This window comes from Diadema setosum, chromosome 5 (genome assembly GCF_964275005.1).
Source record: "Diadema setosum chromosome 5, eeDiaSeto1, whole genome shotgun sequence".
NCBI classification, from domain to species: Eukaryota; Metazoa; Echinodermata; class Echinoidea; order Diadematoida; family Diadematidae; genus Diadema; species Diadema setosum.
In genome coordinates, this window is record NC_092689.1 from 940,324 (window position 1) to 953,881 (window position 13,558).

The 13,558-nt window shown below is 37.4% G+C and overlaps 1 protein-coding gene across 1 annotated transcript in view; it reads left to right on the forward strand.

Annotated features, from left to right (window-relative positions):
- Window positions 1-4,747: 4,747 nt before the first annotated feature.
- Window positions 4,748-13,558, forward strand: part of LOC140228404 (ras-related and estrogen-regulated growth inhibitor-like) — a 39,503-nt gene continuing 30,692 nt past the window's right edge. The window contains exons 1-2 of the mRNA XM_072308624.1: window positions 4,748-4,817; window positions 6,872-6,928. Coding sequence (XP_072164725.1) covers window positions 4,748-4,817; window positions 6,872-6,928 — 127 coding nt within the window. The remainder of the gene's footprint in view (window positions 4,818-6,871; window positions 6,929-13,558) is intronic.

The window sequence follows — 13,558 nt, forward strand, 5'->3', positions numbered from 1 at the left end:
TCTCTAGTCACTTTAAGAAAGTTCTACTATTATCCAGTAAGAACTTGGCGTCTGCAACACTGTCTTTATACTGATCTAAACTCATTGGTCCTGTTTCCCCGCGTCAAACGTTATTACGTAACACGAGCCCCCTCCCTCGTCCTCGTCAGTGATCCCAGACCCTCGCCCTTCACATCTAACAATGACAGCAACATTGCAGACTGGAACACAAACAGGAAATCCAAGCACTACAGGAGCCATGACTTGTTGATCCGGCAATGTCCGGATTGCTGAATACAATGTACCACGTACCACGAAGGACCCGCGGTCACATTGATTTCTGCATAGGGCAACTTCTTTCACATCATAGCCAACTGTTCTCTCTCTCTCTCTCTCTCTCTCTCTTTCTCCCTCCCACCCCCCCCCCCTTCTCTCTCTCCCCCCCCCCCCTCTCTTTCCCTTTCTGTATTTGAAATATCTGCACCTATCTCTGTATCTATCTATCAACCACAAGTTCAGGGAAGAGCGTTTCACGACGACCACTTTAACTCAAGAAATTCATCTTCTTCGGATACGAGAAGAATCATCCTGTCTGGTCAACAAAGGATGAAGTCTTTCTCGTCTTGCTTTTAATCCATGTATGCCTGATGAATGAGATGTTGCACGGTAACATTTGGGTAAAATGGAGATATTGCATTAGTTTTCAGAGCAGATGAAGTTTGATTGAGGATACCGGTATGTTTTGAAAGCAATTTCAAGCGCTTTTCGTTTGATAGGCCACCGACCGGAGGCATAGACGGTGTCGATGTCATTTCTACATTGCTTGTAAAACCCTTTAGTGTCCTTCTGATATTCAGTTACTGGTTTGGGCCGCGGCTAGAGGCCGGACAGTTTGGATGCAATTGGAAAAGAAAAAAAAGTATGGGGTATTTTGGCAGCTTCTTATACTATGTTGAAGTATCTGCTGATTTTTTTTTTCCTTTTTCTTTTTCGCTGCTATACTGATGAAAAGGAAAGAGCTTACTAATCTGGTGGTAATGCATTATTTTGACCTTGAGCACAATATCTTGCCTCAAAAAGTTTTTTTTCCATTTCTGTGCTTTTCTGTTCATCGGTAATTGTCATATTACAGAATATGTCATATTACAGAATAAGAAATTCTGAATTCCTCATATTAATCTTTACGAATACGTGTATCTTGGAGCGGTAGGCGATAATTAATAGTGTGCAACATCAGACTGGGGTTTTCGCCATGCTTACTTTCAAATTATTATTTCCGTTCTTCAACGTTGATGGTATATCAAGAGACCTTTCCGCTATTGCCCGCAACCTGTTTCTCCTTGTTAAAAAAAAAAATGGCATTTACTCATGTTACTTTGTAAAGAGAGAGCTTGGGGTGGGAGCGCTTTCTTAAAAAAAAAAAATAAACAAATGCATGTTTTCAAATCTCACATTTTCACTAACCTAACCTAATACATGCAAATATCGATAATAGCCTCACCTGGTATGAATCGATGTGGTCGTGTGTTGTGGTGCGAGCTCGTGTGCGATATTATAGCGTGTGTGATTGTGGGTAGTTTTGACATAAAAGGCAACCATGCCAAAGGGAAAGGTTTGTTTGACATCCCCATTTCAATAATTAGGTCAGTATTAATTTGCACCACCCTGCGGCAACATGGCGTCAACCATGTCGTTACGTTCACAAGCCAAATGGCGCCTCCCTGCACTGAGAAGGAACGACACCTCGAAGAAAAAGGAGTGGTGGTAGGAGAGGATACTAGTTTGAGCCCAATGCTGCCCTCATAGAATGTATTCTCAACCTGCTGACTTTAATATGCAAGCATCTGAGAGTGCTTTGGTTTATGCTACGCATTTGTCACGAATGTGGACAGGAATATTGCCTCGTTGTTGCTGTCATTGTTGTTGTTGCTTTTTCTTTTTACTTCAAAGTGACGCAATGATGCAAACGCTGTCCTCTGCAGGATTTCCAAATGCACTTTAGAAAGAATGTATCCACGACATTAGATCTGTGGGGTAATATTCCTTACTTGATGCCTATGTCAGGGATGTACGATGTTAACCGATCACCTCCATGTAGCGGTAAATTGGCACCTCGTCTACACCCACCCTGTCCACTGTCCACCTAGTCTAATGCCATCTCGTCTAAACCCACTTCGTCTACTACTAACTTGTCTACCAACCATTTTGTCTATATGCCAATTAGTCTAATTGTCATTTCGTCTACTAGCCATTTTATCTAATGTCCAATTTGTCTAAGTCACATTTCGTCTAACACCCATTATGTATATTGACCATTCGTCTAGTAATCATAAGGTCTATGAATAGAATAGTCTACAGCTCATTTTGTCTAATACCCAATTGGTCTACAACTCATTGTCTAATGGTCAATTAGTCTAATAACCAGTCAGTCTACTGCCAACTAGTCTACTGCCAACTGGTCTACTCCCAACTCGTCTACTCCCAATTGGTCTACACCCAATTGGTCTACTCCCAACTCGTCTACTCCCAATTGGTCTACTCCCAACTCGTCTACACCCAAGTGGTCTACTCCCAACTCATCTACTCCCAACTAGTCTACACCTAACTTGTCTACTGCCAACTCGTCTACTCCCAACTCGTCTACTCCCAATTGGTCTACACCCAACTCGTCTACTGCCAACCCATATCTACTGCCAACTCGTCTACTGCCAACTCGTCTACTGCCAACTATATATATATATATATATATATATATATATATATATATATATATATATATATATATATATATATAACTAGTAGTAGACCAATTGGGAGTAGACTAGTTGGCAGTAGACGAGTTGGCAGTAGATATGAGTTATATATATATATATATACATTTTTGTTATTTAAGTTTACTTCATCCATTTTCTTTTTTCCCAGTTAAATAGGTTGAACACTCTTGGTGCCCCGTTTGGTTTAAATTTTTATGTTCTAATTATGACAATTTTTTAGGAAAAAAAGATAATGTCACAGTGTGAAAAACTTGCTGTGTTATTTTTGTGTTGGATGTGTAATTTATATCAGAAGCAATCATGCAGCATTTATATGTCCAAACTTCAACACTCCATCCATTCAACTTTGATACACAATCATAAGTATGGTAAAAATGAAAAGGAACACATTAGAAGTACATTATCAGTATTCTTTATTCTGTGTGCCACGTACTGATGTATGTAAATGGTTAAATGCACAAAAAAAGTTGAAACAATACACAAAAATATGATTCATGTACAATTTATAGCTACTACTAAGATGAATAATTTACTTGCCTGCAATGTACTCAATACACGTTTCGCGAGGAACCCTAAATAAGCATTTATATGTCCAAACTTCAACACTCCATCCATTCAACTTTGATACACAATCATAAGAATGGTAAAAATGAAAAGGAACACTTTATAAGTACATTATCAGTATTTTTTATTCTGTCTGGCACGTACTGATGTATGTAAACGGTTAAATGCACCAAAAAAGGTTGAAACATATACACAAAAATATGATTCATGGCAATATATAGCTACTACTAAGATGAATAATTTACTTGCCTGCAATGTACTCAATACACGTTTCGCGAGGAACCCTAAATAAGCATTTATATGTCCAAACTTCAACGCTCCATCCATTCAACTTTGATACACAATCATAAGAATAATAATCCATCCAACTACACGCCCACATCGTAACAACTAGAATAGTCTAATATTGATTTTTGTGCTAATCAAGGGCAGGGTTTGATATGAATAGTTCATGACAGTGAGACGGACTGGACACTAGACAAAGTGGTATATTCATTATTAGCATGACCAGAAGGAAATGATCAGTTTGGGTAAATTGTTGAGAGTAAAACTATATCAGTTGGGAGTACACCAATTGGGTATAGACGAGTATAGACCAATTGGGAGTAGACCAGTTGGGAGTAGACCAGTTGGGAGTAGACCAATTGGGAGTAGACCAATTGGGAGTAGACGAGTTGGGAGTAGACCAGTTGGTAGTAGACCAGTTAGGAGTAGACCAATTGGGAGTAGACGAGTTGGGAGTAGACCAGTTGGGAGTAGACCAGATGGGTATAGATCATATTGGGTATGGACAAACTAAGGGTTGGACGATATGATAACTAGACAAAGTGAATGTAGACTGAATGACTTGTAGACGAGGTGGGAGTAGACTAACTAGTAGTAGACAAAATAGATATTAGACGACATGGCAAATAGACATTGTGAGTGTAGACGATTTGGCTATTAGATCAATTGTTTTTTAGACGAAATGCTCCTTAGACGAGTTGGGTATTAGACAATACGGGTAGTGGGCAAAGTGACTATTAGACAATATGGGTACTGGACAAAACGAGTTGTAGACCAAATGGGTATTAGACTAATCGGTAATAGACGATATGCCAGTAGACCAATTGGAAAATAGACATAGTGGCTGTAGACGAGGTTACTATAAACCCATGTAGCATGGACACTGCATGGTAGAAATACATATACCCTAACGGCAGCACCACTCTAAACTCACGTGACAGAGAAAGTACCGTTCGATTTCCTCCTGCTGGTTGCTTTAAATCTTACAGCAGCCTTCCGATCATAATGTTAGACATTATTTTGAGCTACAACAAAACAATTATTCTGCCCCTCTCCCACTCAGGTTTGAAAGATGCGCTCTTGGTATGGGATTACATTTTTTTTATTAGAAGCATCTGTAGAGACGCCCATGGCCCTTGCCAAAAATGGCGCAGAGACAGAGCCACGTCAACGGTAGCAAAAAGCGGAAGGCAGTGTACGGCAGACGAGAAGGAGGTTAATGATTTATGCGTGCCGCTAAACTACTATTTTTGAAGGGCTTTGTCCTCTGTGGCGAGCAGGGTTGAGCAACAGTTACGATGCACATCGGAGCAGCATTTGGAAAGTTAATAAGCGCTGCTGCCTCAGGCGAGTCAGTCCGATGTTTTCCTCCTCTCCGCCAACAACTTCCCCAGCTCATTTCATCTCCTCCTGCTACCCAAGTGCGCTGGAAGATCACAATAAAGATGAACAGTCAGTTTGATTTAGACATTTAGGTGAGAATACTGAAGCCATCAAGAGGGGTTCACTGATGAAAACGTTTCGACAAAAGGAATCAGAGGGTAGCAGTGGGTCATCCCACTGTTTATGCGAGGGAATTTCAACTTTTGTAGCTGATGAAGAAAACCCGGCTGGGTGTTAATTAAAAGAAGTAAGAAGGGCAGGGTGAATAACTAGCATCTGAGACTAACATGCAGAGACTCTGCCTGCAGGACTAGCTGGATGGCTGCTGTAGTTTAGAGAAAAGCAGGAATAGGTAGATGACTGTGATAGATAATAATAATAATAATAATAATAATAATAATAATAATAATAATAATAATAATAATAATAATAATAATAATAATAATAATAATAATAATAATAATAATAATAATAATTCCATTTATATGGCGCTTCATACTGACGTTTCTAACGTAAAGCTAATAAGGGCATACACATCCTGCTGGACTGCTGGAAAAAATACAGCGTCCCACAATGTGGAACATACTGTGTAACAGTATGAAGACATTGAGAACAGACTGTGAAATCGCTTCACACTGTTTAATTTGACAATTCTAACATTGTGAACACATGTCATTGTGAATCATCAATTCACAGCGTGAAACAGAGCACGGATGTGAACTCTCTGTATAAAACCACACCACCGTGTGAAATCACCTTCGCACTGTTTAATTCGAGCGTTTTCATAATAGCTCTAGTCGACTGTGTGAACATTACCATTGTGATCACACTGTTATTTCCAGCAAGGCAATACGAATATTGACATTGGATACATTCAAGATGCAAAAGAGAAAGATCAATCGACAGACAGACAGACAGACAAGAAGACAGACAGACAGACAGATAGATAGATAGATAGATAGATAGATAGATAAAGGAAGAGAGAGGGAGGGAGAGAGAGAGAGAGAATGAGGACTTGAGTAGGGAGGATATCACGAACCACTAATCAATTATGTTTCTTGCTTGTTGTGCATTTTTTTTCCTTTAATGGACTCTTTTCCCTAACAGCCAATTTTCCCTCTCAAGAATAAAATCCTGGCGGTTTGTGTGATCCTTCTGCATCAGAGCCATAAACCTACAGGGATATTGTCAGCATTTTTCTCCACCAGTCTTCAACAATAGGTGATTTCTCCCTGCGAGAGAAATACAAGCCTTAGGAGAGATGAGATCAATTTGACGCTAACGCCTCCATATTGAAATCGCAATAAGATCAAATCCACTTTGATTTGCAATATTGTTTCACAAAGAAGCTGATTTGACCGTGCAGTTTGTTTGTCAAAGGCATGGATAGGGGTTATCCTTGCTGTATTTGCCTCGACCGGAACCAAAAGATTGTAAACGGCTGGATCAACCTTTCAAGCGATGCTTATAAACGAATTTATCCCCAATCAATAATTATGACTTGCTGGACTAACGTTGTCAAACAAGGTCGAGCTATTTTCCTCATTCATCGGATATTAGCTCTTCTCCTCATCAATCAAGATATAACATTTGCAAATTTTTGATTCTTATTACAGCCATCTGATTAGCGTTCTATCTTGTTCTGCGGTGTGAGAAAAAGACCCCCCCCAAAAAAAAAAAACAACAAAACACAGCACAACAACAACAAACAAACAAAAACAAGAATGAAGTTCTATCCGCATTTGTGAGTAAAAGTTGGAAATCGTATTCTTTGTTCATCAAATTGATGTTTGCGAAAATCCCACTGTAATCCTTATTGCTAGATTAGCATTGGTGATGACCCAATAAACCGTATCCTTTTCTTTCTTCTTTTTTTTTTTCTACAGCTCTCGTCGTCCGATATCTGACACATCGATATATCGGCGACTACGATCCAGACCTTGGTGAGTACAACACGAATCAAGATTCCTTTACCCTTTTTTTGGGGGGTCATTCTTCTTTTTTTTTTTAAATGTTATTTAGTTTCTCTTTTCCTTTTCTTTTTCGTTCTCTTCTTTTCTTTACTTATCACTGAATATTGAATATTTTCATTTATTGTTGTTTTTTTTTTTTGGGGGGGGGAATGTTTAGTGTATACAGTGTACTATTTTGTATTATAAATGTGGGACCCTGTTGAAGAACAGTCATATGTTGCAAATACGGCTGAACGGGCAACACATCCCCCGTTTCTTCATACTGTATTTTTCTTGCAGACTGCAGATATGTTTTATCTGAATAAGGAAATACAACAACAACAACAGCAACATCTACTTCTCAATTCGACTGTTACAATCTGAAAGCCTGCGCTAAAGATTTTGAAGTCTTTTGATGCTAATATCCGACAGCTTAGATATAATATTTTGGGGGGATTTTTCAAATGATTTTTTCTATTTCTTTTTTAAAAGGAATATGAAAAGTGTCCATACTTGTGGATTTGAGAGATACTTTGACATTAATGAACGAAAATTGCTTGGACATCATAGCATTCATCCTTCGAATTTTATATTGTTATGATATACAAGTATATTTGTAAATGCAAAACAAAAATGATAAATTTAATCGATGCTTTTACTGAACGATAGTTGCAACTTTACATATAAAAGTAACCGCAAAACATTTGAGATGCATTTCACAAAACTGACAGCTGACGATATGACTCTCATCACGGTGTCCTTTTTATGACTCTCATCAACGATGTCCTTATTTATGTCTTACTGCACCAGTTTGGACAAGCATTACAAAAAAAAAAAACCATCAATGATACAAGATAAAAAAGACAAATGAGAAAAGATAACACCTGAGGCCTCGACTACAAAACATTCAGCATTAAGAAAAGCAAATATCACGCAACAAATTAAAGTTGAACAATACAGACGCATTGTTGAAACACAAAACCTAAGATCGTCGAATGAGAAAAGATACTGGGCCACGACTACAACACCTTTAACGCTAAATAAGGCAATCATTACCCAACGTCACATTGTTATATAATGGACCCTATAGCTAGCTGGTGTTCGCACTATCGCACCTTGGCGGGTCTAAACCAGATGTGCACCCTAATGATGTTGTTGCAGTAAACACTGCGTGTTAGAGATAGCAACGTTTCAATTCTCTCGTCTGAGCTTGAAAGAGTGCCTGAAACCTTCTTAACGCAAATCTGTGGCCTGCATTGGCATGAGCAAGCTTTCCCAAACTATTCCTGATATCTCTTATAATATCTCTTCCCATTCCTTCCATTTTTCACGTTGTCCATTTCATGAGACTATCGCACCTCGCCATCTGCAATGGCCTTTGAGCAAATGGAAGCAAATTCCAACGTCCCCCCCCCCCCATCCATAAATTTGCAATAATCTTCAGATGGATTGTAGGCTAAATTGCAATGACTGCGCATCCGGGCGAGGCAGAAAATTGAAATGATTCTCGTGGTGACAAAGTGTTCTACAAGAATGGAGACAAATTTCAAGCGTTATTTCTCGTGTCCTTTGTGTCACGATACCACTTCATACACACAGCACACACACACACACACACACACACACACACACACACACACACACACACACATATATATATATATATATATATATATATATATATATATACACCCACAACATACACAACTCTTTGTCTCTGTCTGTCTGTCTCTCTGTCTCTTTCTCTCTCCATCTATTTCATATCTTCCCTTTGTAAAAACATTTATACACACATAGACACTAACATGTTTTTTGAACAGATATTATTTCACACACCATCCGAATTTGAGTCGGGAGATTATTATATAATCGTGTAGAAATATATTATCATGTTGCAAGGAAGTAAAGCAAAGAAAGATGTACACGAAGCAACTCCACATTAATTTTACAATGGTATTATACTTAAGATACAAATTACAAGAGATGAAACGAAAATGAGAACGGATAAAACAAATTCAAGGAAGAGTCCTTTTGTAAAAAAAAAAAAAATAATAAATAAATCAGTATTTGTATGTTAAGTATTGTTAAATATACAAAATGTGAACAATATTTGCAATAAAAATGTTTTGAGACTAAACCGTCTATAGTTATGATTTAGTCAGAAAAATAGTGATATCTCCTTATATTTTAGGCTTAATTAAGACATTTTTACATGGTAGGATATTTTGTTATATAACTGATCTACACATATGCATCAAATGTTACATCTCGAACATTCTTTAATCACTGCTCCCAATGGTAAATAGTACCTTTAACATTGATTTCCTTTCACTATTTTTGCACCCCTTCTCTTTACGCAAACAGTCCGAATGCAAAACATGAGACGAGAATATGAGCGCCCGACATGGCAATTTATTCATGATAAACAATAAATCATATCTATACTTGAGACCGAGCGCCGATCGAGGCTATGATAAACCATCAACCCATCACCATGCGCCTGTGTGCTTCTGTTTTTCTATTGCATTCCCTTCTATTTAACGCAGTGACGGGCGCCTGACATTCTCCGCGACTGAACTGTATATTATATGCCCGAATTGAGCTGCTTAAAGGGTCGCATGGAGACTCAAGCTCCTTGTATCGAACTTCTGCAGACATCACAGCTGTCATTTTTTCTTGGGTTAGCATGCAGGAAATACGCTATAACGTATGAAATTTATGCAGTGATATTATATATTCATATATCAATAAATGATACAGGATAGATATCAGTTATTATTTTGTTGAAAAGATGTCACGATAAGTACATACATGATCACTTACGTATTCTTGTTTACTTCCAATGTCTTATACACTGCTATAGCTAAATTACGTATTCCTCCTCTTTGTGTTGAAAAAGAAAAAGTCTATCGTGATTTCTTTTTAAGTCTTGGTGTTAGTTTTAGCAGATTTCCACGGACTAATGATGAAATCAAACAGGATCAAATATCAATCTGTCTGGATTCTTGTCAGGCCTGTATCTTTTGAGGACAGACAGGGAAAGGCAGGAATCATCCTATATACAAACATATCTGTAATTAAGTACGTACCTAGGCTTACATTTGTTATTATCAATAACCATAGATAATGATGGGTTGTGCAAATCACCTTTGGGAGCAAAGGATCATGAATTTCAAAAACATCCAGGAAACATCACCGAAATATCTTCTTCATGAAGTAACCAGTCAAAGGAGCAAAAAAAAAAAAAAAAAAAAAAAAAAAAAGAAGTCAAGGTGTGATAATAAGTGCGAAGGATAAGTCACGCATATTCGATGCTCCACCAGTAACTCATCATCACCGTCATGGTACCGTAAACTATGTTAAATGAAGGTTTTTTCACTGGATGAGACGCCAGTGGCTTCACTGTGTGCCTTCTTTCCGCCTACAGTTTCAATCAACATCCGTCCCTTTCCGGCAGGATAAAGCAACACATTTTTTTTTTTTTTTTTTTTTTTTTTACAATATGCCCCACCTACTGAATACTATGTGGCCTATATAGAATTCTGCATCCCCGATTTCGTAATTCGAACATTGCTATCCCCGTGATTGATTAAGATATTTTCCAGAACCCGATCCGCCGTAAATTGAGGCCAAGTCCGAGTAAGCGTATTTCTCTTGTTTTCTCTTTTTTATCTTTAAAAAGGTTCGATTGTCAGACACAAACGGTATATCCATCAAGGGTTATTGCCTGTGAGCTGTGTTTACTGTTGACGTAATCAGTCAAGGCTGAAAGGAGGTTAAAAACAAAAATAACTTCTTCGGACCGCACTGATTCTTTCTGAGAAAAGAAAATCTACTTGAATAAATTGTCAATCAATCAATGAGATAATTTAAAAATAGGTGATTCGTTCATTTGGCCCTAGTTCTGTTGTTTAAAATAAATACCAAATGAAGTTCTGGCAGATTTATACATACTCATGGTAGGCCTACCTATACATAAATACATCTATGAATGAAAATACGTGCATACATATTGATATTTATTGGCATAAACGTTTTATAATGACCTGTTATATGTGCACATGAAATTTGTAAAAAGAATTTATCATTAGATACATTATTTGATATCATATATTACTAGATTTCGGGGGTTGTATTTCGGTCTAAATTTGCCGTATAACAGGTATATACACACACACACAAAGACACACACACCTCTCTCTCTCTCTCTCTCTCCCATACATACACGTTCTCATTGTTACGTTTTTATAAACACTACAATATAAGTTTGTTGCTCGCTTGTGCGACCATATATCTCTATACTACTATCTTACACATGACTGAAATAATGTCACCTTTTTAACAGCAGGACAATGAACTTTTTAATCACAAGCCCCTCAGAAAGAGACTGGAGCTGGGAGACATGGAGAGAGCAATGTAAACTGGATGGAAAGGCACACATCAATGTCATGCACACAACACACACAGGCATACACACACACACGCATAGACAGACACACACACATGCACACGCACACACATACGCTATTCATTTCAAATCAATTCAAATCAAATTTTGTTTCCAATATTCATGTATATCACATTTTTGAAAACAAGTCAAAGTAATGCATAAATAAACGCTTGCAATCACATGGAAAAGATGTGATCATACTTACACCATATCACGCAAACTTATACACACAGATACACACACGCACACACACACACAACACACACACACACCGACACGCACACGCACACATACAAACAGTGAGAGAGAGAGAGAGAGAGAGAGAGAGAAAGAAAGAAAGAGATGGGAAGTGTGCGCGGCGTCTCCAGTGTTACCAAGACAAACAGTGGAAAATTACGTTGCACAAGACTACTTAATTTTTGTTGCTTTTTGGAGAAGGACTCTGATGATCTGCGTCAGATATCAAATAATTTTTGGCAATGCGTGCATGTTTACGTTCCACATTGGGGGAATGAGAAAGGCTTTAATGGCTGCCACGATGCGTCGTCCTGCAAACAGGCGTTTCATCGAAGCGGCAAACGGCAAATTAGAATTGATTGCTCTTCTGGAGATGACGGAACAGTTAGAGTAAAGCAAGAAAAGCGAGCACAATGAAACTCCTTGATGAATAAACCTTTCTTGACAGACCGAGCAGAAAGGGACGGCGGAAGTCTAATGAGGTTTACGACAAGAATTTCTTGTTGATGGTTTTTCCCTACGGTTATTGTGAATCCTCGTTCTGAGAAAAGTTTAAAAATATCAATCTCATCTATCTACAATCATATGCATTTACTCTTTCAATTGGCATCAGATCTTATTGAGAAATTCTTTGGTGAACAGACACTGTCAGCAATCTTGCTGACAGTGAACATCGTCTGACAACTTTAGGTGTTGTTTTGTGGACACGCTGATGAATACTGGGATTAATAATATAATATGATATGATATAATATAATATAATATAATATAATATAATATGATATGATATTATATGATATGATATGATATGATATGATATAATATAATATAATATAATATGATATTATATGATATGATATAATATAATATAATATCATATCATATAATATAATATAATATGATATAATATAATATAACATAGTATAATATAATATAATATAATTTACCATCATATCATATCTATATATAAGTCATGAAGACATCTTTTAACTTATATTCATTAGACATTATCACTTCACAATCAATCGAAAATTATGCAAGTTATGAAACACAGTGTTGTTGTTGTTGTGTCACTTGGCAAAGTGTGTGTTGTTCGAGGAGCAGACATGTCCTCATTAATGTAGCAACAACGTTCCGACGTGACCGCCAACGACGGCAATTACTCGAAAGTATATCTCTTTTTTTTTTTTTTGGTCGTCGCGAATGTTTTTATAAGGCCAGTAGTACTAAGATCAGGGTGACTTAGATTCATTCAGGTAAAGCAATGTTCTGACACGATATGTAAGAGTAGCAACAGCCCCTTAACCCCGTAACGCTAATTGTAATGCTCAATGATTAAACAAATAATTATTACATGAACTTTCACCAGCAGATGTAGCTGTCAATACTCTTGTTTTTCTTAAACTTTTTATTGTGACTCGTCTAGAAATTACTCGTCCCCAAGCAAGGTAACATTCAGCTCAATTATTGTACCAAGGTGTTTACACTATCATCCTTTCTCACATCCAGCGTGTGATATTAATCATGACCGTGTGCGCTTATCATCGAAACTGGTTAAATATATTATGTTGTGGAGGACTTGGGAAAAACAGCATCTTTAATCACATGTTTTTTCATGTGTTTTTCATAAATCTAGTCCTTGCAGTCCTTTGTTAATTTCCCAGCAGAACATCTGATTTTTTTTTTAATCTATAAAAACATACTCGGACTACATGTTCAACACTTTGTAATAAAATCTACATCAATCCATGTCGTTTCAAAGATCTGTGTGGTGTGTGTGTGTGTTTTTTTTTTAACGCCATCATTATTTCCAAGAAAATCATTGAAGATTTCATCTCAGAATAGAGCTCACCACCAAAATTTCACAGGGGCTTTAATATCCAGAGTAGATTATAGGAAGAGAACCGTCATAAGCCTTGAGGTTGTATGGCAAG